The following is a 24787-nucleotide window of genomic DNA, read 5'->3' as shown; positions in this document are numbered from 1 at the left end:
GGTCGACCGCGGGGGTCCCCCGTCCCCTGCCTCTCTACCCTACAAATCTACGAGTCCTCGGAGATGCTCAGGCAGAGGTGGCCGAGGAGGGGCTGCGGGATGAGGTCGCGGAGCGCCGCCGCCCGGCACCTGACGAGAGGCCCCTGAGGTGCCGGGAGGGGCCCCGGGGCGGCGCCTCTTTTGTCCTCCCGCTGTGGCGGCCCGGGCCCTGCGGGGCTGGGGGGGCCGGGGGGCGGCGGGAGAGCGGAGGGCGGGCCCTGGGCTCACGTGCTCGCCGCTCCGCTCTTAACCCGGCCCCGCCGCCCCGCCGGGATGGCCGCGGCCGGAGCGCACTGAGCCCCGGCGCTGTCCCCGCCGCCCCCACCGCTCCGCGACCCCCGCCCGGCCCCGCGCCCCCGCCCCGGCTCCGCAGCCGGCGCCTCCCCACCCTCGTCCCTGCTCCCGCCCTCCCCGCGCCGCTCGCAGCCGCAGCCCCCGGACCGGGAGGAATGAGCGAGCCATGAGGCTGCTGCGGCGCTGGGCGTTCGCGGCTCTGCTGCTGCCGCTGCTCCCTCCGCCTGGTGAGTGACCCCCACCTGGTCCCGGTGCCCCCTCCCTGCCCCCGCCCCGAGATGTGCGGCGCTTGCTGCTGCAGCCACCTTTTCCTGCAGTGCTCAGGGTGACAGCCGGTCCGGAGCGCGGGAGGGTGGGGGAGCAGGAGAGCAGGAAAGGTGCGTCCACCCACCTGTCCCCAGCTGGCCAGGCCCACCGCGTCCCTGCCCCTGCCGCCGACCGGCCAGCTCTGCAGGTCTCTGCGGGTTTGGGCGGATGGGGGGGCAGTCGTGACGGTTGGGCGGGCGTAAAGCTCCTGGCCCCCTCCCCGCGGGCTCTTGCCTCTGCAGGGCAGCCAGATCCTCCCCACCCGGATCGCCCCAGGGCTCCAGGGGCCACACCAGAGTGGGGGATGCAGCATGTCCACCCCTTTCCCAAGTCTCCTGCCCCAGGATGGGCAGCTGCCTGCAGCCATGGCCTTGTTTCCCCAGGTCTTGGGACCCAAGGTTCTGCTGGAGCTCTCCGATGGGGGCGCTTACCCCAGCTGGGGGGCCCAGGAGCCCCTGAGGTCACGGAACCCAGCCGTCTGGTCAGGGAGAGCTCCGGGGGAGAGGTCCGAAAGCAGCAACTGGACACCAGGGTCCGCCAGGAGCCACCAGGGGGCCCGGTGAGTGGGGCTGGGTGGTGAGGCCAGGGGCTAAAGCAGGCCTTAGAGCCCGTGAGAGCCCACGGGGTAGCCAGGGCTGGAGCCCTCCTCAGCAGCTGCCCCGCAGAGTCCCCTTCCGTACAGTGGGCTATCAGGTGGGTGCTGGAGCCCACTGGTGGGGATCCCAGGACTGCCCAACCCCAAGGCCCCCTCCCATTATTGCAGGCCCCCTGTCCTCAGTGTTCAGGGACCCCTAATGCCTAGGTCTCAGGCCCGCTTTGGGTCAGCCTTCCAATGGCCCCCTGCTTCGCTCTCGCCAAAGCTAGTGGTTCTGCTCAAAACAGGGCTTGGATAGGGCAAGTGGGGGGCAGGGAGAGGCAGCCCAGATTCCAGTCAGGGATTAGGGTTCCCAGGTTCTCATCACAGCCACCTCAGTGGGCTTTCTTGGAACAGCTTAGTGCTTGCTGCTGCCTCAGTTTCCACACAGTGCCCAGATAGGCTTGTTGTTCTCCTTCCTGTCCTGGCTGAAGGTGGGGCCTTGGAAAATAACTCGAGGCCCCAAGCCAGCTCTACCTGCCTGCCCACTGTCTCTTTCAGCTGCCAGGCCCCACCTGCCTCCCAGAGGAAGGTTAGGCATGAAGGAGATTAATTGCAATTAATAATTAATTAATATCATGTGAATAATAATCACCCAGATGGAATATTCATTCAGCACGCCTCAGTGCTCCAAGAGCTGGAGCTGAAAGTGAGCCAGGCCAACAGGGCAGCAGAGGGCGGGTTGGATGGCAAAGGCCCGGCACAAACAGGAGGTGTAGGGGAGAGACCCAGAGGAGGGGTACAACTGAGGCCTGGAAAGTTTTGGCAGCTGGGAGTGGTGGGAGGTAAATTGGGCTGGGCAGAGGGAGGAAGGAGGGAAACGGAGGCTAACATTACGGACATCTGTCAGACTGGCATCTGGCCCTGCCTAATGTACTTGGTTAAAAGCCCTTAAGGGAGGGGAGCAGAGGGGGATGCGGGGTGGTACAGGGGCGGGGAATACTGATGAAATGGATGGAGCAGGAAGGGAGCATGCATAATAGATGGACCATCACTCAGGGCCGTGCAGAGGGGCAGGGGGAGGGGGCTAATGGTCCGAGGCCCGCGGGCACTGGGGGTGGGGTGGTGGGTGGAAGCTGCTTTCAGTGACTGCCCAGGCTCCCTGGGAGGTGCGTGGTCCCAGGGCCAGGGATGGGGTGTCCTGGCCACTGAGTCTGGCTGTCTTGCCTGGTGTCACTCGCTACCTGTGAACTGTGAACCCTGTGGTTACACTGTGGAGGAACTGATGGTCCACCCGACTGCTGGGACTCTGGCTTGTGCTTTAAGGGATATGCAGATTGAGTCATGGAGGGATGCCACCGTGGGGATCAGGGGACAGAGACGAGGGAAAGCCTGGAGTCAGGTAGGGATGAAAAGTCAGGTATTCCAACTGGACAGGTCGCTCCTTCAGCCGGACCCTTTCTGAGCAGAGACAGAGGCGGCAAAGGGTAGGAGGTTCTGGGCTGTGGTGGTGTCTGCAGCTGCGTGGGAAGGTCAGGATGGGTGCAGTTGAACTGGTTAGGTTGGGGGTCTCTGTGTTCTGCAGGTGAGTGGGTGCATGTGAGTTGTGTGTGTGATCCACCGATTCCAGATACTTCTGAGGGGTGTCTGAGAGCCTGGGGGGAGGAAATGGAGTTCCGTGGATCTGCCAGGCAGTGATTATCTCCAATTTTGGGGTCTTCTGGGACTGAGACTTCCTAGGGCCCTCGTGGCAACCTCCTCAAGGGACTTGTTTGGGGCCTTGTCTTATCTGTGCCTCAATTTCCCCTGAGGTCCCAAAGCTGTGAACTTCTATGGGCCACTCTGCCAAGCTTTGTATGCACTTTACATCACTTATTTCTCACAACTCTGTAAGGCTTGTAACTTTGTGTATGTGTGTGTGTGGTGGTGGAGTTTCACTCTTGTTGTCCAGGCTGGAGTGCAATGGTGTGATCTCTACTCACCCTAACCTCCACCTCCTGGGTTCAAGCGATTCTCCTGCCTCAGCGTCCCGAGTAGCTGGGATTACAGGCGTGCACCACCACGCCTGGCTAATTTTTTGTATTTTTAGTAGAGATGGGGTTTCTCCACGTTGGTCAGGCTGGTCTCGAACTCCCGACCTCAGGTGATCCGCCCACCTCAGCCTCCCAAAGTGCTGGGATTACAGGCGTGAGCCACCGTGCCCGGCAGCTTATAACTCTGGTCAGCCCCATTTTGCAGATGAGCAAACTAAGGCTCAGAGGGATGAAGTAAATTGCCCGAAGTCAAACAGATCTTAAGCAGTGGAGTTGGGAGTTTTCTCCACACCAGGGCACTTCCCAGTTCTGCCTCCAGGGCTCTCTGGATTTGGGTCCAGGAGGCAGTCTCCCAACTCCACCCAGAGCAAGGAGACAAAAAGACACATCCAGAATATTTTCCCTAATGGGAAGGAGATATGGCAAACCCTCAATCTCCTGCCTGGCATTTATCCCGGGGTTAGAGCGTTTTTGGCCTCAGAGCCACGGGGTCTGATGGTGGATCCAGTGCGAACTTGAGCCTGTGCGTGTCCTAGCCAGAAGTACCCTAGCAGAGCACTGCTTGGGTTTTGCCTTAACTTACTGCCCTGGTTTGGAACTTCAGGCCCAACTGGTGTTGAGCTGGCAGCAAGATCTCTGGTCATGTATCAAGTCCAGGGGCACATGCTGGCTGGCAGGGCCTGGAGCGCTGAGCCGCTGTGGCTTTGGGCTGGTCGCTTGACTTTTCGGAGCCCCAGTTTCCTGTTGCCTAAAATCAGGATGGTAACATATCTCAGTCCCACCTACTACCAGGAGGTGGTGATGGGAAAGGGCTTTACGTGCTGAGGATTCCTGGCTTGATGGGGGCGAGGGTGGGGGTGCGGCTGGGACAGAGGAAGAGTTACAGTGGTTGGGAAGGAATTAGAAGCTGGAGAAATTAGGCTAGGTGCATTGGCTCACAGTGGCCAAGGTTAGGGGATTGCTTGATACCAGGAGTTTGAGACTAGCCTGGGCAACATCGTGAGACCCCCGTCTCTACAAAAAAAAAAAAAAAAAAAAAAAAAAAAAATTACACAAGCATGGTGATGCGCACCTGTAGTCCCAGCTACTCGGGAGGCTGAGGCTGCAGGATCGCTTGAGTCCAAGAGTTCAAGGCTGCAGTGAGCTATGGTTGCACCACTGCACTCCAACCTGGGCTACAGAGTGAGATTCTGTCTCACACAACAACGACAACAGAAAGAACAAGGTAGAGAAATTGTAATTATTGACTAGGCCTTTTTGCAGCAGGCACTCCTTTACGTGTAATTATTTAATCTTCAACACAGCTCCCAGAGGTGGGGCTGTTATTCCCATCTCGCAGATGGAGAAACAGGCACAGAGAGGCAACGTAACTGCCCCAAGTGACACAGCACTTGAGCACGGAGTCAAGACTGATCCCCAAAGCAGGGCTCTCACTCAGCGCACTGCCACTTCTTGCTCTGGGCTGATGGGAAGAAAGACACAGACGCACCCTTGCCCTCTCTCTGCCACTGCACGCAACCCCCTCACTTCTGTCCAACTTGGAAGCAGGCTAGGCCTGAGGCCCAGAGAAGTCGGGGAGCTTCTGGGAGTGCAGAAACCTGTGGTCCCAGGGAGCCTGCAGCTGAGGCGTGGTACAGGTCAGACAAAACTACCATGTACAGTTGGGCTGGTTGTTCACTGGACTAGGGTGACTGGGCAAGGGGTAAGTGAGCTGAATGCAATCCGTGAGCTTAGGGGGCCACACACATTCTGACTTGCAGGGGGACCCCATTTTCTTTCTGTTTTTTTTTTTTTTTTTTTTTTTTTTTCCAGACAGTCTCGCTCTGTCACCCAGGCTGGAGTGCAGCAGCATGATCTGGGCTCACTGCAACCTCTGCCTCCCAGCGAGGGAGCGATTCTTGTGCCTCAGCCTCCTGAGTAGCTGGGATTACAGGCGTGCACCACCGCTTCCAGCTAATTTTTGTATTTTTAATAGAGACTGGGTTTCACCATGTTGGCCAAACTGGTCTCGAACTCCTGACCTCAAGTGATCCACCAGCCTCATCAGCCTCCCAAAGTGCTGGAATTACAGGCGTGAGCCACCTCACCTGGCCTTGGGACCCCTTTTACTGATTCGCACCAGGCTGCTGTGTGGGTTATGCCTGCCCCCGGGGAGACCCAGACTCCTTGGGAACAAGGAGAGAGCAGGACATGGGGAGGTGATTAGGGTCAGGGGTGAGGAGGTCGCAGACCTGGTACGTAGAAGCTCATCTGAGCCAGCTAGGGGAGGAGCGCCTCAATCTCTGGGCTAAGCTCTTGCGAGAGCTGCCCAGGCCAGCATTTACTGAAAACGCCACCCTAGAAGCCCTCCACGGTGGGCATGTGCTGCAACGGTGTTTGTGTTTTCTTCCTGCAGAAAGGCGGAGGGCAGTTGAATAAGGCTCGCCCCCAGCTCTTGAAGATGGGCCGGCAGGGTGCCACAGGGGGACCAGGGTCTGTGCCTGGGGCCCTGATACCCCACTAGAGCCAAGGCCACATTATAGTGTGTGTGGCCAAAGTTGCGGCTCTCTCCTAGGTTGGGGCAGGCAGCTAGAAGCCAGGGCTAGGATATGTGCTGGGCCCAGCTTGTTCCCAGGAGCGAGATGGGGGCATAAACTGAGCCCTGCCATGCCAGAGAGTTGAGCAGGCTCGGTTTTGGTGTTAGAGGCTGCACACTGTGGCTTTGAGGTGGCACAGCCTTAGTGCAGGTCCTGCTCCCCTGCTTCTGTGTGACCTGAGCCAGCCACTTAGCCCCCTAAACCACAACTTCCTCATTCATAAAATGGGGATATGCTCATAGTTCCCATCTCTCAGGCTGCTATGAGGACTTTAGATGACGAATGTCAGGTGTCCAGCCCGAGATCTGGCAAAATAGCCGATGGTCAACATCTCTGAGTGTCCAGGCAGGGTGCTGGGCCCTGGTGCTGGCATGAGGGCTGGCTGTGAGAAACAGGAGCCAGGATATTTAGGGGTTACCTGTCAGGCTCAGGCGGGGTCCAGGGGAGAAACTACATGAGCAGGACTCTGGCCTGTGGGCTTGGCCTCACCCAAGCACCCTCCCGGCTGCCTAGAGGGACTCAGCTGTCCAGAGTCTGTCCCCAGAGGGATTGATGACCCTGTAAGGAGGTGGCTCTGTTCTCAAAAATGTAGGTCAAATCCCATCATTGGAAATTCGTCTGGATGTTCTCATTGTCTGGGAATCCCGCTGCCCTCTTGATAAATGGAGCACCCAACGCATTGCCAGGGGCGGGTAGGGGGAGCTGGCAGGTGGGTGGGTGGGTGGGGGGGTTTCTCCCAGCTGGGACATACTCCCAGGCAGAGTTCCTGCCTCTCCGGCTCCTCCCCAGTTTGCAGCCACCCAGCCCACGAGGTGGTGGTATCTCCTTGTGAGAGGAGATTCCAGAAAGACATCCTCAGGTGAGACACCTGACAGGTAAATCACACCATCCACCCAGATCTGGAGCATAAGGCCACTGTTCTGGCATGTCCCTGTCACAGTAGGTGATCCAAAGAGGTCGTTTATCCAGTTCCTCAAAGCCCTGTTCAGCTGGAACATTTACACTTCCTTCTTCTTATTGACCCTTATGATAACACATTCAAAAGGGCTTTTATTTAATCCTCACAACAATCCCGGTTTTTCTTTTCTTTTTTTTTTTTGTAGAGACAGAGTTTTTTGCTGTGTCGCCCAGGCTGGAGTGCAGTGGCACGATCTTGGCCCACTGCAACCTCCGCCTCCCAGGTTCAAGCAAATCCCCTGCCTCAGCCTCCCGAGTAACTGGGATTACAGGCGCACACTGTGACGCCCGGCTAATTTCTTTTGTATTTGAGTAGAGACAGGGTTTCACCACGTTACCCAGGCTGGTCTCGAAACTCCTGAGCTCAGGCAATCCGCCCACCTTGGCCTCCCAAAGTGATAGGATTATAGGCACAAGCCACCGCTCCTGGCCCAACAATTCTGTTTTACCAAGGGGAAAACTGAGGCCGGGGGCATGAAGCAGCTTATCTCAGGCCTTTCGATGCCTTTCCATTCAATGTGAGTGTTGAGCCCGTGGGCAGGGAAAAAAGCAGGCATAGCCCTTGCTCCAGGGGACTAAAGGTCGCCCACCTGAAAAGCCAAATCAGTGATCAAATAAGTGTATGTCTACTGTGTGCTTAAAGGCCCAGAGGCAGAGGGCGCCAAAGCCCTGCGTGGGTTGGCAGGTGCAGGCCGTGCAGGTGAGGGTGGGGAGGAGAGGGAGGTCAGGGCAGGAGTTCGGAGTCAGCACATGAGGGGCTGTGCCTGGAGGTGGTGGGGAGAAATGGTCTCCCTTCTCGAATTTCCTGGAGCATTTGGGAATCCTAAAGCTCCTTAGCCCCCTTCCTAAGACTATGTGTCTGTAGGTCTGGGGCAGAGCACAGGCACCTGTATTTGTGCTTCTGGGTATTCGGTAGAATCTTTGCCTTTTTCTCTCTGCACCCCGCATCTGGTACAGAGAGGACGAGGCACCGTCCCTCTGAAGCAGATGTCTAGGAGACTGGGTGGGCCAGCCAGAGAGGAGACTCAGGTGGAAGGGGTGGTCACCCCTGCCAGGCGGTCACAGCTGTTGTGACAACCGAACTCCAGCCCCAGGGTGAGATCCAGCCTCACACCACCCCAGCCACCCAGCCATGACCCTGGGTCAGTCACCTCCAGGTGTCTCCCTGAGCCTCATCCTGGCATTTGTAAAATGAGGACCAGACAGCCTGGGCAGGCTGAGATTAAATGAGCTGGAGCATGTGAGAGCCTGGGCAGCCAGGGGAGCAAGAGACAAGTGCAGGGCACAGGGTCAACTGAGGGCTGGTGTGACCTCAAGACCAAAAGGCCCCTCCCCCCAGGGATGGAGGGACAATGGGATGAGGTCAGAGGCAGGGCAGGGGTACAAAGCAGGGCCAGGCAGGGAACTCTGTTTGGCTTTGATAGAGCATTGGCTCAGGCCAGACACAGAGGCTCAAGTCTGTAATCCCAGCATTTTGGGAGGCTGAGGCGGGAGGATGGCTTGAGCCCAGGAGTTCAAGATCAACCTGGGCAACATAGTGAGATCCCATCTCTAAAAAAATTAATTAATTTTTTAAAAAGAACATTCGCCAGGCAGGGTGGCTCACACCTGCAATCCCAACACTTTGGGATGCCAACGGTGGATCACAAGGTCAGGAGTTAAAGACCAGCCTGGACAAGAAGGTGAAATCCTGTCTTTACTAAAAATACAAAAAAATTAGGCAGGCGTGGTGGTGGGTGCCTATAATCCCAGCTACTCGGGAGGCTAAGGCAGAGAATTGCTTGAACCCAGGAGGCAGAGGTTGCATTGAGCTGAGATCGCACCACTATACTACAGCCTGGGCGACAGAGTGAGACTCCATCTCAAAAAAAAAGAACATTATTGGCCTACAGCTGGGCTTGGGGCGGTGCCAGGGCCAGGGCCACAGAGATTCTGGGGACTGAGATAGATTTGTCCGACCCATCTCTTCCCTCAGACTAGGGACAGAGTTGTGTCCCCACATGGGGCCAGGCCAGGCAAACATGCCTTGGTATGTGGTCTCTCTCTCTCTCCCACTGCCTTTTGGGGACTCTCCCAGCCCCTTCCTGGGCCACCTCCAGACATGCCCAGCCCCCAGCCCCAGCTGCCCCGGCACTGCCCCGACACTGCCCCAGGGGCTTATCTGGTCTAAGCCCTGTGTCCCGCTGGGGCAGGGGACAGCCCACCCCTGAAGTTCAGCTGCACCCGGTGGGGAAGGGGTGAGAGCTCAGCAGGCGGCAGGAGGTGGTAGACAAGGAGGGTCCTAAAGTATCTGGCCTTGCTCCCCTGTCAGCTGGGGCTTTCCCCAGAATTGGGGCTGGCTTGGCCTCTACAGAGAGGAAGCAGGCTCGATGGGATGGCTCACAGACCTCCTGAGTGAGGGAGATTCTGTTGGTGCCAGGGCAGACTCTGCCGGAATCTCCAGGCCCAGGACGGCCCCACTACACAGCCAACCTCCTGGCCTCGCACCTGGGGTCATCTGACCATTTTCAGTGGGAAAATCTGAGGCTCAGAGAGGTTGCTGGGTCATCCCTGAGGCTGCATGGTGAGAGAGCGGCATCGGGGCAAGGGATCTGGCAGGCTGCTCCTCTAGGCAGCTGTGGAGGGGGCTGGCATAGGGGCTTGTTGGTGGAGGGCAGATAGAACAAGCAGGAATAGTCCCAGGGGCAGGGGAAGGCCAGGATGGTTCAGGCCATGGGCCGGGAAGAGGATGTGGCGACTCCTTGTCCTTGACTTTCTATTTCGGGCTGATCGATGCTCTAGGGGCTCAGGATGGAACTGGGAGCCTTGGTCAGCCTGGAATAGGATGAGTCGGTGTCCTTGGGGCGCAGAGGTCTGCTCACCCAGGCCCTGGCCATTGGCCCCCCCCCCCTTGCTCCTCTCTCAGGACTTCTCATGGACACTGGGCCCACTTCCATTTTACCCCACCTTTGAGGTGAGACAGCCCTAGAAGCAGACTCCCTAGCTCCACCACTTTTTAGCTGTGTGACCTTGGGCAAGTTAGTCAGCCCCACTGTGCCTGTCCCCTATCTTTCAGATGGGAATGGCAGTAATCTATCCCATAGGGTTGCTGTGAATATCAAACGAGGCGATACTCGTAGTGTTTAGACCAGGGCCTGGCACACAAGAAGTGCTCGGTAAAGATTAGCAGTGATGAGGTGGTTGAGGAGGAAGAACGACAAGGCACAGGCTATGGATTTCATGACCGTGACCTTGGGGCTGTCTTCCTTCCTGCAACCTGCTGTCCCCACCACCAAAGCCAGGCGGCGAACAAAAGCCTCCCATCTGCAGGGCAGAGTGGGTGACCCTCATGTGGGGGTCTGGAGTCAGTCTTCTGGAATGAACAAGGAGTAGGGAGAAGGCCCCACTCCTGAGTCCTCTCAGCCCTTCTTGGGCCCTGGGGTTGCCGTGATTCGGGCGTCCTCGAGCGCCCAGGCCTGGGGGGCCGCCATCTTGCTCAGGCCTGGTGCGTTGCCGTGGCAACCTGGAGCCTCCAGCCTCACTGCACTTTGAAAAATTTATCAGGAAAACTTCCGTGTTTAAAAATTAACCATGGGATTGAAATATTAAAGATGAGCTGCTTTGGGCGAGGCAAAGGGCAATGGATTTGGGGGTAGAGGAGCCAAGTCCTTCCTCCCAACAGGATGGCACCCGCCTGTCGCCCAGTTTCCGGAGGTGCAACCATCCATTCCCACCCACTCGCCCCTGTCCGAGACCTCCTATGTAGATAGAGGCTGGCGCCAGGGTAGGGGAACAGGCAGCAAGGGTCCTGCCTCCCACTTCCTGTTTGTCCTTTCCCCATGATACTCCTGGGGCCCTCCTGTTACTCTGCCTGATGGTGGAGTGCCCCTCACCGGCCAGGAGGGCATAATGAGGCAGAGGGCTGGCGGGGCCGGCCCTCTCCATCCCGACCACACCTGCAGCCCAGCCCCCCGATGCACAGGTGCCCAGGCCCAGAGGGCAGAAAGGGGGCTGTGCTCAGGGCTGAGCACTCCTGCCTCTGCCCACTAGTGAAGGAGCAGGGTCGTGGAGGAAGAGGAGCTTGGGCAAAGCATCTCGTCCCCAAATCAATGGTCCCCTCAGCTGCTAGGGCTGGCCACCCCCTCCCAGGGCTACTGTCTGTCTCGGGGTCCCCCCGACTCCCACCTTCAGGCCTCCCTGAGTTGACTCCCCCTCTGCCCTCCCCCCACACCAGCCTGTCCATCTGGCCCAGGTGAGTTTCGTCATCCCAGCCTTCAACTCAAACTTCACCCTGGACCTGGAGCTGAACCAGTGAGTGTGGCCTTGAGCCCAGGAGGAAGGGTGGTGATGGGGTGGGGGAGGCATGGCGAGGGCCTGGCTGCTGGGGGGCTGGGGGTTGGGCCAGGGCAGGGGGTACCTGGATCCTGAGCTGGGGCGGGCCCCAAGCCAGACCTCACCTCGCCCGTGACCCCCCTTCCTGCTGCCCCCTCTGTCTCAGCCACCTCCTCTCCTCGCAATACGTGGAGCGCCACTTCAGCCGGGAGGGAACAACCCAGCACAGCACCGTGAGTGCCTCTGCAGGGACCGGGGCCAGGGGTGGAAGGGAGGTGCTGTTTCTTTGGCTCTGTGGTCACAGGTATAGGGACAGGTGGCTGCTGGAGATGGGGTCCTGGGCCTGGCCCCTCGGCACCTTCCCTCTCTCCTGACCCGAGAGGCTCTGAACGTGGACAGTGGGCAGCTTGAGTGCATGGGGCCCCGAGCTCCCCTCACTTGGCCCCAGAGCTCTGACTCCCAGCCAGCCCACCTGCCTTGCGTGGGGCCTACAGGGACCCTCATTGTTCCGAGCCGGCTGCCAGGAATCCCCCTCTCCAGACTCTCCTGAGAGGGGCAGCTGAGGAAAGGCCCTTCTTACTCAGTACCAAGGCCCCGGAAAATCCCAGCTGCCTGGGACACCAGGGTCCCAGCCCTGCAGGCTCTAGAGTCTGAAAATGAATGAGTGTCTATAAATAGCCTGTCTCACCCCCCCACCCCCCACCGCCTGTTCAGTAACTGGAGCACAAGTAATTCTGCAGGAGGCAGAGCTGGAGGGGGAGGGTGCTGCTGGTCCCCCCAGCCCCAACCCACAAGTCTGGCCTGGAGGACACATGCTGCCCATCACTCCTCAGCCAACCACAGGCCCAGGGTCGTCCTGGGAGGCAGTGCATGAGGTTGTGTGTGATGTTAGGGGCGAGTACATGATTAAATGAGATAATATATGGTTAGTACACAGAGCAGTGCTGGGCACATGGTAGGTGCTAAATAAATGCTGCCTGTTATTCTCAAAGGAGTCTGATCCCTTCCCCAGCCCCAGCAAATGGCTAGGAACCCTTGCTGTAGGCCGGGTTCCTATAATCCCATCACTGGGAGGCTGAGGTGGGCAGATCACCTGAGGTCAGGAATTCGAGACCAGCCTGGCCAACATGGTGAAACACCATCTCTACTAAAAATACAAAATGAACCAGGTATGGTGGTGCATGCCTGTAATACCAGCCACTCAGGAGGCTGAGGCAGGAGAATTGTTTGAACCTGGGAGGCAGAGGTTGCAGTGAGCTGAGATCATGCCATTGCTCTCCAGCCTGGGGAACAAGAGCGAAATTCCATCTCAAAAAACAAACAAATAAATAAATAAATAGAAAAATTAGGCTGGGCACAATGGCTCACGCCTGTAATCCCAGCACATTGGGAGGCCGAGGCGGGTGGATCACGAGGTCAGGAGTTTGAGACCAGGCTGGCTAAGATGGTGAAACCCCATCTCTACTAAAAATACAAAAATTAGCTGGGCATGGTGGCACGTGCCTGTAATCCCAGCTACTTGGGAGGCTGAGGCAGAAGAATCGCTTGAACCCAGGAGGTGGAGGTTGCAGTGAGCTGAGATCGTGCCATTGCACTCCAGCCTGGACAAAAAGAGCAAAATTCCGTCTTACAAAAAAAAAAAAGAAAGAAAGAAAAATTAGCTATATGTGGTAGCACTTGCCTGTAATCCCAGCTACTTGGGAGGCTGAGGCATGAGAATGGCTTGAATCCGGGAGGCAGAGGGTGCAGTGAACCAAGATTGCACCACTGCACTCCAGCTTGGGCAACAGAGCGAGACCCTGTCTCAAAAAAAAAAAAAAAAAAAAAAACCGTTGCTACAGTCCTGCTTCCTCATTTTATAGATGAGGTGAAGGAGGCCCAGAGAGGGCTAGGAACTTGCCCAGGGTGGCACAACAGATTAGGAGCACCACTCATCTAGAAACAGGCTCCAGAGCCCCAGGTGTACTCAGGGATTGTGGCCACCTGCACACAGGGCAGCTTCAGTGGCCCCCAAAAAGCCTTGAGGCTGTCAGCTGCCCCCAGCCTCATGCCAGCATTCTGCTCACTGTTCTGCTCCTCCAGGGGGCTGGAGACCACTGCTACTACCAGGGGAAGCTCCGGGGGAACCTGCACTCCTTCGCTGCCCTCTCCACCTGCCAGGGGCTGCAGTGAGTACCGGGAGGGGCCAGGCAGCTGGGAGAAGCCTCCGGCCCAGGCCTGGGGATGGTGGGGAGCTGCGCCTCTCTCTCCACAGTGGGGTCTTCTCTGATGGGAACCTGACTTACATTGTGGAGCCCCAAGACATGGCTGGACCTTGGGGAGCCCCTCAGGTAAGCCCCGCACAGCCCCTTGCCGTCCTCTCTGGTGGCTCTGCCAAGCTTGTCCCAACAGCTGTTGCTGCCACCTCTTCCTCCTCCTGCTCCTCCCTCAGTAACCCCAGCTTCACTGCCCTCTTCAGTGACCCCAGCTCTGGTTCCCTCCCTCCTGTGCCCCAGCTCCCCCTGTGCCCCCAGCTCCAATGTCCCTTCTGTCCCCCAAGTGACCTCCCATTGGGCTCCAATGTCCTTTGCCCCTGTCTCTCAGAGTGCCCCCAGGTCTTGACCCCGGAATCTGAGTATCTGGGAGATCAGATCCGACATGGGAGCTCTGGCCAGTTCTGGGTCACCCCAGGGTGGGATGGGGGTGAGGACTGGATCTGGCCCCCCCAAGTGGGCCTGGAGCAGACCCAGTTGGCACCCCAAGAACTAATTTCCCCTCATTGCAGGGACCCCTTCCCCACCTCATTTACCGGACCCCTCTCCTCCCAGATCCCCTCGGATGCAGGGAACTAGGTAAGGGAGGGAAGGGGGGTGGGGAGGGGCTGGCTGTGCCCCCCTCACCTGCCCCCTCCCCACAGGCTGCCTGTTTGCTGTGCCTGCCCAGTCGGCTCCTCCAAACCGGCCGAGGCTGAGAAGGAAAAGGCAGGTACGGGGGCCCGCACAGACCTCGGGCTGCAGAGACCTCAGGCTGCACAGACCTCAGGCTGCAGAGAGACCTCGGGCCATGGCCCAGAGCAGGAGGGCACCCCCAACCATGGCTGGGGCGAAGGAGGGCTCAGATGGATGTGGCTGGGGACCAGGGACTGTGTCTGGGAGAAACCCCCACCCCTTCCCTAATGCTGGCATCTACAGAGGTCACATCCTGGGCAAACCGAGGCTGCCTGCCCTCATTCCAAAGCTGAGGAAGGACAGCACCCTCTGCCAGTGGGGAGCTGCCACTGTCCCTGGCTGGAGTTCAGACCCCCCCATCCCCATGGCTTGGCCATGAGATCAGTCAGACATGGAAGGGACTGATTCCAAGTGCCCACCCACCCCCCAGGTCCGCCGGGGCCACCCTACCGTGCACAGTGAGACCAAGTACGTGGAGCTAATTGTGATCAACGACCACCAGCTGGTGAGTGTCAGGGCAGGGACGGGGGGTGACACTGGGAGGAGGCCCCAGAGGAGCCTCACCCTCCTCGCACTCTTCTCTCTCCCAGTTCGAGCAGATGCGACAGTCGGTGGTCCTCACCAGCAACTTTGCCAAGTCCGTGGTGAACCTGGCTGACGTGGTAAGCAGCTCTCCCTCCCTCCTTCCCTCTTCCTTATGGCCCCCACCCCATCACACACATCAGGGGGCACTGTCAGCCCCTGGCTCCCACTTCCTGGAGAGACAGGTCCTCCTCCAGCCCTGGCCCCAACACCCACTCCCACCCTCCAGCCCCCTCATCTTCTACCCAGATATACAAGGAGCAGCTCAACACTCGCATTGTCCTGGTTGCCATGGAAACATGGGCAGATGGGGACAAGATCCAGGTGCAGGATGACCTCCTGGAGACCCTGGCCCGGCTCATGGTCTACCGACGGGAGGGTCTGCCTGAGCCTAGCGATGCCACCCACCTCTTCTCGTGAGTCCCCCACCCCACACCTCCTGCCAGCCTCTGCTAGTTGCTACAGTGCTTAGGGTTACTTAACACCTGCCCTGTGCCAGGTGCTCCTCTCAGTGTCTGGGGACTGGGCTCACCTTGCACCTGCCACCTCCCCCCAGCCACGTGCAACAGGCTGGGCATCATCCCCCGAATCTGAGGTTGATGCCCTTGTCTTAGCCCTGGTGGCCCTCTTCTGTCTCTCACCTTCTCTTAGTTCTGTCTTTCCCCTTTTAAACTGTCCCAGCATCCCTTCCTCAGGGACCCAGTGCCCTGGTAGCGGAAAAAATCTAATAAAAGGGCCTTGCAACTAGACATGGTCTACTAGGAGCCTCTCCTTTGCCTTATGGGCAAAAGAACCCAAGAAGGGGCCAGGCGCGATGGCTCATGCCTGTAATCCCAGCACTTTCGGAGGCCAAGGCAGGTGGATCATTTCAGGTTAGGAGTTTAAGACCAGCCTGGCCAACATGGTGAAACCCCACCTCAAAATACAAAAATTAGCTGGGCGTGGTGGTGTGCACCTGTAGTCCCAGCTACTCGGGAGGCTGAGGCAGGAGGTGGAGATTGCAGTGAGTCGAGATGGTGCCACTGCACTCCAACCTGGACCACAAGAGTGAAACTCTGTCTCAAATAAAAAAAAAGAAAGAAAGAAAAAGAAAAGAAAACAATAACCCAAGGAGGCGGGGAAGGGTCTTGCCTGGGGTCACCAAGGCTGAGGTAAAGGGCCAGGCTCATCTCCCGAGGAAGGACTCTAGTGTGCGGGGCTCCCCAAGGCACCACCACCACCCGGGGAGCCACAGGGGAGGCCAGCAGGCCATCCTGACAGTGCACTGCCTTCCAGGGGCAGGACTTTCCAGAGCACCAGCAGCGGGGCAGCCTACGTGGGGGGCATCTGCTCCCTGTCCCGGGGCGGGGGTGTGAACGAGGTGAGCAGTGAGGGGACATGGCTGGGGTGGCGGCTGAGGGAAAGGGGCTTCAGGGGCACGACGTGCCTGTTGGAAGATGTAGACATCTGTGCCCCATCTTCCCCACCCCCAGTACGGCAACATGGGGGCGATGGCCGTGACCCTTGCCCAGACGCTGGGGCAGAACCTGGGCATGATGTGGAACAAACACCGGAGCTCGGCAGGTATCCGCCCCCCGGAAGCCCCCGTGTGGCCCACGCCCAGCAGCTCTGGAACGCGGAGGGTGTCAGTGGGAGGGGTGGTCCTTGGCCTCCCTCATATCCGCCTGGCTCACCCCTCAGGGGACTGCAAGTGTCCGGACATCTGGCTGGGCTGTATCATGGAGGACACTGGGTGAGTTCTTGGACAAACCGGGGGAAGGTCTTGGGCGAGGGGAGTCTTAGAGCGAGCATTGTTTGGCAGTCTGGACCAGGGGGCTCAAGAGGCCCACCTCACAGAACCACTCAGGATCCCAAGAAGCCCAGTTTGCCGCAAACACTGCCCCGGGAGACCCAGATTTCCCTGCTGGGACACCAAAACCAGCCAGGCTGCAGTGCGCATCGTGGCCACTGGGCGCCGCCCAAGCCTCGCATGGAGACACCTTCCCTCCAGCGCGGCTGCGAGTCCCCAGGTTCAGCGGAGGGGACGGGAGCGACAGGGACAGGCGGGAGGATTCTGGTGCAATCCCGGGGAAGATCCTCCGCCTCCTCGCGATGGTGACCAAGCCCCCCAGTGTACCCCCTCCCCAGCCTTGAGACGGGTGAGGGTGGGTTGGAAGGGAGCAGCCAGCGGCACCTCCCCTCGCCCTATCCAGGTTCTACCTGCCCCGCAAGTTCTCGCGCTGCAGCATCGACGAGTACAACCAGTTTCTGCAAGAGGGTGGTGGGAGCTGCCTCTTCAACAAGCCCCTCAAGGTACCAGCCCCGCGGCGGGGAGCATGGGAGCGGGGCCTGGGCGGGGTCCGGGTCAGACTCCCGACCTGTCCTCCCGGTCCAGCTCCTGGACCCCCCAGAGTGCGGGAACGGCTTTGTGGAGGCAGGGGAGGAGTGCGACTGCGGCTCGGTGCAGGTGAGCGGTGGTGCGGGCGCCAGGTGGGGGACCCGGATGCGGGGGTGGGCACGAGGGAGCGTCCGAGTGGGAGGATTAGGGCTCGCCCGCCTCCCTCCCCTTCTCCCGCGTCCCTCAGGAGTGCAGCCGCGCAGGTGGCAACTGCTGCAAGAAATGCACCCTGACTCACGACGCCATGTGCAGCGACGGGCTCTGCTGTCGCCGCTGCAAGGTAAGGAGGACCGGCCGGGAGGCGGGGCCAGGACACAGGAGGAGCGATTGGAGGCCTTCAGATAAGGGGCGGGAGCTAGGGAGGGAAGCGGAGCCTTCGTGGGCGGAGGCCTCTGGGGCGGGGCTTGATGCGAAGATAGCGCCAATGGGGAGCAGGGGCGGGGCTGAAGGATGTTGAAGGCGGGGCTACGAGGAGCGGGAAGGGAAGGCTGCCCGGAAGCAAGGAGGGGAGGGAACGTGGGCGGGCTTGGGGGCGGTGCTGAGTGCGCTGGGAGCGAGGTGGGGAGCGTCCAAGAGTTGGTGGGAGCAGAGAAATAAGAACAAGCCTCCCAAGAGTTGATGGGAGCAGGGAAATAAGGGGCGCTGGGGAGCTGGAGGGCCCGGGGACGTGGGGGCCCGGGGAGTGGGCGTCCTGGGGAGGGCAGGGCCGAGGCATCCATCCTGCCTGACCCGGGGAGCGCGTCTCTTCTCTAGTACGAGCCACGGGGTGTGTCCTGCCGAGAGGCCGTGAACGAGTGCGACATCGCGGAGACCTGCACCGGGGACTCGAGCCAGGTCCGCCCGGCCCCGCCGTCCTGTGGAGCCCTGGGCGAAGCAACCCCTACCCTTGTCGATTTGGTTTTCCCGGGCGAGTGCTCAGCACGCCCCTCCTCTCCACAGCTGGCTTCAACCCCCAGTGATCAGACTCAGTTTTCTTATCTGAGAAAGGGGTTCTTTATGCTCCTGGCTTTGTTCCTTCAATCGTTAAACCAGAATGTATCGTCTGACTGGTATTCCCAGCGCCTGGCCCGGTGCCTGGTGTAGGTTAGGGATCAGAGTAGATGATAATATTAGTTAACATCTATTACAACCTAATTACTCGCCAGGCATTTATCTCCCAGCCTTACGAGGGAGGGAGGCTGGAGCGGCTCTGGGGCTTGCAAATCCGGGTGGTCTGGGTCCAGAAACAGATCGCTTGTCCTAGGCGTGGAAGAGCCCTGTGGCATGAGCCCCCACATGAGGGGCACTTGGCACCCCAGCATTCCTCCGTGGCACAGCCCTCAGCTCCAGTCCTGGGGCTGCTCCACTCAACCCCACCCCTCTCTCCACAGTGCCCCCCTAACCTGCACAAGTTAGACGGTTACTACTGTGACCATGAGCAGGTATGATGGTTGTCCCCTCAGCCTGGGCTTCAGGGCAGTCTCTTGTCTCCACTGTGACCACTCAGCATCTCCATCCCTTGTCTCCTAATTCTTGGACCCTCAGGGCCGCTGCTATGGAGGTCGCTGCAAAACCCGGGACCGGCAGTGCCAGGCTCTTTGGGGCCATGGTGAGTCTGGCTAGGGCTAGGAGCGGGGACTCCAGAGGATCCAGAGCTGAGGGCCTGGGGAGAGTGGGTTCCAACTGAACAGGCCCCCAAGGGTATAGCTCCCCAGGATCTCAGGGACCCAGGCAGGCAGCCTGGGGATCAGGCCAGAGTGTGGGAGATGCAGGCCTGAGGTCTTGGGGTGGGTCCTGGGGTGCGTGAGGTGACACTTGGCATCCTCTCCCCACAGCGGCTGCTGATCGCTTCTGCTATGAGAAGCTGAACGTGGAGGGGACGGAGCGTGGGAGCTGTGGGCGCAAAGGATCAGGCTGGGTCCAGTGCAGTAAGCAGTGAGTACTGAGGCTCCCAGAGGGCCTTTCAGCTCCAGGGTGGGTGTGAGACTTTTCAGAGATGGTGCAACAGGTTCTCCCAGGAGGAGCCTGTCAGTCCCAGTGGGTGGTAACGTGGCAAATCAGGTGGCAGGGTGCAGGGTGAGGGCAGCTTAGAGTTCAGTAGTTGAGTCTGAGGTCAAACTTGGGGCTCACTGTCTCTATGTGCCCCAACAGGGATGTGCTGTGTGGCTTCCTCCTCTGCGTCAACGTCTCTGGAGCTCCTCGGCTAGGGGACCTGGTAGGAGACATCAGTAGTGTCACCTTCTACCACCAGGGCAAGGAGCTGGACTGCAGGTGCTGCCAGGACCAAGACTAGGGAGGGAAGGTTGCAGCTGTGCTGGGGGTTAGGAGACAGAGGGCTGAGGCTGGCTGTGTCGCTTCCCCAGGGGAGGCCACGTGCAGCTGGCGGACGGCTCTGACCTGAGCTACGTGGAGGATGGCACAGCCTGCGGGCCCAACATGCTGTGCCTGGACCATCGCTGCCTGCCAGCCTCTGCCTTCAACTTCAGCACCTGCCCCGGCAGTGGGGAGCGCCGGATTTGCTCCCACCACGGGGTGACTGCCTGGAGCCTGGGATGGCGGGAAAGGCTTTCAAGAGGGGACAGGCCCCTGCTCACCTCTCCTGGCCCTGCCCTGCCTCTAGGTCTGCAGTAATGAAGGGAAGTGCATCTGTCAGCCAGACTGGACAGGCAAAGACTGCAGTATCCACAACCCCCTGCCCACGTCCCCACCCACGGGGGAGACAGAGAGATATAAAGGTGAGGCTGGAGCTGGCCGAGGGGGGTCTGTCTGTCCCACTCTCTATGCCTGTCCTTGCCAACTAAGCCCTGCCCTTCTCCCCAGGTCCCAGTGGCACCAACATCATCATTGGCTCCATCGCCGGGGCTGTCCTGGTTGCAGCCATCGTCCTAGGTGGCACGGGCTGGGGATTTAAGTAAGAGACGCACACACCCTGTGTCCCCTGGCATCCTTGATGGGAGGGTCAGAACCCCTGACTGGTGGAGCTGAGGGGCCCTCCCTGAAAACTCAACTAAACCAGAGCTCACACGTCATAGGCCCAAGTCGCCTGCAGGGCTTAACATTTCCAAACTAGGAGATTTTAGGCTGGATGAGGTAGCTCACGCCTATAATCCCAGCACTTTGGGAGGACAAGGCAGATGGATCACCTGAGGTCAGAAATTCCAGACCAGTCTGGCCAACATGGTGAAACCCTGTCTCTATTAAAAATACAAAAATTAGCCAGCCATGGTGGCACACACCTGTAATCCCAGCTACTTGGGAGGCTGAGGCAGAGAATTGTTTGAACCAGGGAGGTGGAGGTTACAGTGAGCCGAGATCGCGCCATTGCGATCGCGCCATTGCACTCCTGAGTGACAGAGCAAGACTAAAAAAAAAAAAAAAGAAAGAAAAGAAGGAAGGAAGGAGAGAAGAAAAGAAAGGAAAGAAAGAAAGGAAAAGAAAAGAAAAGAAATCAGGAGATTTTACACTAGCAGTTCAGATTTCCAGCTCTGGAAACATGAGGAGGTTGAGCCCCAGCGTGCCTCTAAGCATCCCCGAATAGCCACAGAATGGAGCTGGGCAGGGGCTGCCCAAGCCAGGCATGTGTCCTCTGGTCCCCAGTCCCCACCCAGCCTGTCATGCTTTGTGCGTGTCTAAGTCTGGGGTCCTTGTGCTGGTCTAACCCCCTTAATGTTCAGAGGAGGAACCCATGGCCCAAGGTCACATGATTGAGTTAGTGGTGGAGTCAGAACTGGAACCTGGGATGCATTTTTGTAATTTTTTGTAATTTTTGTAATTACCTGGGGTGCCCTCGGTAATTCTCCCAGGCCCTTACATTAGTGTCCAGGCCCCGGGGACCCTGGCCCCACTCTGGGGCAAGGGGTCGCATGGCAGCCACAGGCCCCTCCCTGAGAGAAGCAGAAGGTCAGATGTCTCCTTTTCCTCTCCCCTTCCACCATCCTCCCCCTGCAGAAACATCCGCCGAGGAAGGTACGACCCGACCCAGCAGGGGGCAGTGTGATGCCGGCCACGTCATCCCTCCCGCTGTCCTTGTCTCCTCCATCTCATTCGTCACCCCGCGTTCTGTGGATGGGGAACGGGGGCTGATTCCCCCACCCCTGCTGCCAGGCTGTCCCAGCAGGGGTGGGAGAGCCTCGCTCAGGGAAGAAGGTCCCTGCTGCCCTCGCCCGCTCAGGCCACGTCCTTCTCGACTGCCCTGCTGCGGCCAGGCCCTCCCCCGCCACCAAGTGGAACTGGAGCTGTGCCCCTGGCGGTCCCCATCCCTGGGAGGGCCCTCCCTGTGCGTCCCATCTGTTTTGTCTTCCATGTCACCACTGTCTGACCTCCTGCAGATCCCTTCCCCGGCCAGCCTGTGACTTGCCGCCTGCCTCCAGGGCCCAGCACTGAGCTCCGGGGACCCTGCTGGGGGGCTCTCCCCATGGCCCCTGCTCACGCCCTCCCCTGATGCCCCCTCTCCGTTCCAGGTCTGGAGGGGCCTAAGTGCCACCCCCCTCCCTCCAAGCCTGGCACCCACCGTCTCGGCCCTGAACCACGAGGCTGCCCCCATCCAGCCACGGAGGGAGGCACCATGCAAATGTCTTCCAGGTCCAAACCCTTCAACTCCTGGCTCCGCAGGGGTTTGGGTGGGGGCTGTGGCCCTGCCCTCGGCACCACCAGGGTGGACCAGGCCTGGAGTGCACTTCCTCCACAGTCCCCCGCCCACCTCCTGCGACTCAGCCTTGCACACCCACTGCCCCGTGTGAATGTAGCTTCCATCTCATGGATTGCCACAGCTCAACTCGGGGGGCCTGGAGGGATGCCCCCAGGCAGCCATCAGTGGACCTAGCCTGGATGGCCCCTCCTTGCAACCAGGCAGCTGAGACCAGGGTCTTACCTCTCTGGGACCTAGGGGGATGGGGCTGACATCTACATTTTTAAAAACTGAATCTTAATCGATGAATGTAAACTCGGGGGTGCTAGGGCCAGGGCAGATGTGGGCATGTTTTGACATTTACAGGAGGGCCCGGAGAAACTGAGGTGTGGCCATCCCCCAGACCCTCCCCCAGGATGACCACGCCCAGAGTCCTGTCACTGAGCACAGGCAGGGGCTGGGCATCCCAGCTTGCCCCCGCTTAGCCCCGCTGAGCTTGGAGGAAGTATGAGTGCTGATTCAAACCAAAGCTGCCTGTGCTGTGCCCAAGGCCTCGGTTATGGGCACGGCAACCACATGTCCCAGATCGTCTTCAATTCTAAAACAACTGTCCTGCTGTCCCTGTCAGGACGCATGGATTTGGGGGGGGCGGGCTCTAGAAAACATAGTTCCTGAAATAAAATGGCACCTTCCCCCTTTCAAGAAGGGTAATTCTGGGGCCGACTCAGGGTTTAGGTGCCCCCTGGTGTGGCCTAGATGTCCCCGCCTGGGCCATCTTTCTGGGGAGGACTCTTCCAGGTAGGGAAGGCCAGAGGTGGCCCAGTGCCTGGAGGGTTAGGGGCTCTGCCTGGGATGTACAAGAGGAAGTAGGAAAGGGAAGTCTCATGGACGATCCTAGGCTGCTAGAAGTCCTTAAGGCCCCATCAAGTCCATTCCACTCTCTACCCCCATTCCAGGGCCGAGTAGTAAGTTTACAGATGTTTCCCCCCATTACTTGCCCCAACCCATCTCTGCTGCGGCAAGCCTGAGAGCCAAGCGGAGCCAGGCACAGCTCCTCAGTCTTCTCACACAATCCTGCCAGTGGCCTTCCCTCATGACCCTTGCTTGGGAGGGCAGAGCTCTGGCTCCTTGACCCTAAAAGGTAGCTGGCAGGGGCAAGATGGGGGCCAGCTACCTGACGGATGAAAGCCACAAGTGAATACAGTTCTTGTCACTAGGGGTGCCCTGCCCTCACTCGGCAGGGAGTTCTGACACCCCAGGGCCCATGAGCTGCCTGTTTGAGCCCCTCTGTTTCTGGGGCACCTTCGAGGAGGCGCTGTGGAGGAAATCGCTCCCTGTTTATTCACACCCCTCTCAGGGGCAAACAGGCCTGGGACCCGCTGACATCATTTTGGGTGGCTGGATGCACCTGACAGCAGTGGGGTCCTCACAGTGAGCTCTAGCTGGCACTGCCCACTTAAGGGCTGAGTGGAGGGACCCCCCCCCACAGCCAGCTCTGCCCCACCAGCCCTACAAGCTGAGGCGGGGCGGGGAAAGGGCTGGGTGTCACACTATTGCTGCGCTGCCGTAAGGCATGTGTCCTCTGGTGGTGCACCCGTGCACACAGGTACAGTGCATCTGGGCACAGCTTTTGGATCCACATCTCTGCACAAGTGTGAATACCTCTGCACACACGGGCATGTCTGTGTGTGCTCATGTATATGGGGTAGGGAACACGAGACTTCCTGTGACCAGTCCACCCTGGCTCCCAGCTGTCTGCATCCTCCTGCCCCGCCCTGGCGAGTGCCTACCCTGGCAGAACCCAGGGAGGAGTGGAGGCTGCCTCTGCCTGGGCCTCCACACAGCATCCTGTACATATGCCACCTGGGCTGGGGGTGGGGAGGCAAGGCCAGGAGCATCGATTAAAGATCACATCCTGGGGCTTCCAGGGAGCTCACACCAACCTTGTGTCTCTCTCTTGTCTGTGAATGGCCATGCTGTGACTTGTCCCCTCCCTGTCCCCTCTGGCTCTGGAGGGAGCATGACAACTAGGGTGCTGGAGGCAGGAAGGGAGCGCTCAGGACCAGCTCCAGGACCCAGAGGAAGGGGTGTTCCTCTCCATTCATGGTGAGGAAACAGGGTGGAGGCCTGGCCCTCCCACTTTGCTTCTTCGGCTCTTCCAACAAAGACAGCTGTGCCCCTCCTCTGGCTCCAGCAAAGCAGGAGGCGCAGCGAGTAGAAAAGCATTTTCCCAAAAGTCAGGAGACCCAACTTCCCTTTTATGGCTGAAGCCAAAGAAACCTCTCCTTTTCTCCCAAAAGATTCCGAAACGCTGGACAAAACCATCAGCCTGTCTGGTCCCAGGGCGTCGTGTTCCTGGGCAGCAGAGAATCTGCTCTTTCCCCACCCCTGTGCCCTCTGGCCGAGCCTGGGGCAGGAGGGGACTAAGCAAGGCCAGTGCTGGGAGTCCCTCCGCTGGCTGGGGGCTGAGTCTGAGCCAGGAACCTGCGATGATTATTCCTGTCTTCCCCTGCTGAGTGCTTGGGCCTAGAGGTATTCACAGACTGAGGGACCCGGAGGAAGAACTGGGGGAGGATCCATTGGGCTCTGGAAGTCCTGCTTGTTAAGGGAAAAGATAAAAAAGAAGCAGTTGGGGGCAGGGAAACAAATTAAAGGCTAGAAAAAATGGAGAAAGAAACAGCAGCACCAAGAGGGGCCTGGTGAGAATTGGCAGCTAGAAGCTTTGGGATGATGGCCCCCCCATTCCTGAAGAGGTAGAGTTCCCAAGGCCACCTCAGATCACGTGTCAAGAGAGTAGGACCCAGGGCCTCGTTCAGCTTAGATTCCTACTCTGGCATCTGGTCGCTGCAGGACACTGGGTAACATCTAACTCCAGTGTCTCCCGCGGCAGAAGGTCAGCTTCTTCCTATTCAGAGTGCAGGGGGAAAAAAGCAAGAATCATTCTCAAACCGATCAGTCATGAACTGAAGTCTAGCTGTGCCCTTGTCTTCCTTGCTCTAGGCTGAATAACACTATTTTTAACTTTCTCCTTTGCTTCTGCCTCTCAACTCCTCCATGTCCATGCTTAACCCTTTCTCAGTTCCCAGTTTGCAGTCTATCTGGGTCTCATGTGTGGTTCAGCTGACCCTCCAGATACGGAAAGGGTGGCTTCTGGCAGATGAATGGCAAGAAGGCAGAGAGGGCACAGGTGAGGCTCAGCCTCTGT

At 58.9% G+C, this 24787-nt stretch overlaps 1 protein-coding gene across 5 annotated transcripts; it reads left to right on the top strand.

Annotated features, from left to right (window-relative positions):
* The first annotated feature begins 287 nt into the window (after positions 1-287).
* ADAM11 (ADAM metallopeptidase domain 11) lies at positions 288-22284 on the top strand. 5 transcript variants are annotated; one of them, XM_037993457.2, is made up of 27 exons: positions 288-560; positions 1023-1198; positions 10993-11069; positions 11257-11323; positions 13173-13258; positions 13345-13420; positions 13855-13921; positions 13987-14050; positions 14448-14522; positions 14608-14679; positions 14849-15015; positions 15875-15959; positions 16072-16162; positions 16280-16331; positions 16792-16891; positions 16974-17045; positions 17164-17256; positions 17730-17810; positions 18347-18397; positions 18501-18564; positions 18791-18890; positions 19107-19226; positions 19319-19487; positions 19576-19690; positions 19776-19866; positions 20904-20921; positions 21416-22284. In XM_037993457.2, the coding sequence occupies exons 7-27, from the start codon at positions 13908-13910 to the stop codon at positions 21429-21431; spliced, it is 1710 nt and encodes a 569-aa protein (XP_037849385.1). In that variant the 5' UTR covers positions 288-560; positions 1023-1198; positions 10993-11069; positions 11257-11323; positions 13173-13258; positions 13345-13420; positions 13855-13907; the 3' UTR covers positions 21432-22284. The 5 variants fall into 5 exon arrangements, with proteins under 5 accessions (XP_037849385.1, XP_008010586.1, XP_008010587.1 ...); XM_008012395.3 differs by having other exon boundaries at positions 13987-14054; XM_008012396.3 differs by lacking the exon at positions 20904-20921 and having other exon boundaries at positions 435-560; positions 13987-14054.
* The last annotated feature ends 2503 nt before the right edge of the window (positions 22285-24787 follow it).

Source organism: Chlorocebus sabaeus, chromosome 16 (genome assembly GCF_047675955.1).
Source record: "Chlorocebus sabaeus isolate Y175 chromosome 16, mChlSab1.0.hap1, whole genome shotgun sequence".
NCBI classification, from domain to species: domain Eukaryota; kingdom Metazoa; phylum Chordata; class Mammalia; order Primates; family Cercopithecidae; genus Chlorocebus; species Chlorocebus sabaeus.
Note: the sequence above shows the minus strand (reverse complement) of the source record. Positions and strands in the feature narration are given on the sequence as shown.

What these genes read in the sequence shown, in the direction of transcription:
- ADAM11 (XM_008012397.3), top strand. Translation starts at nt 500, where the DNA reads ATGAGGCTGCTGCGGCGCTGGGCGTTCGCGGCTCTGCTGCTGCCGCTG. An exon ending in GATGCCACCCACCTCTTCTC is followed by an intron (nt 15,016 to 15,874) that starts GTGAGTCCCCCA and finishes ACTGCCTTCCAG; the next exon opens with GGGCAGGACTTTCCAGAGCA. An exon ending in GCACCGGGGACTCGAGCCAG is followed by an intron (nt 17,811 to 18,346) that starts GTCCGCCCGGCC and finishes CTCTCTCCACAG; the next exon opens with TGCCCCCCTAACCTGCACAA.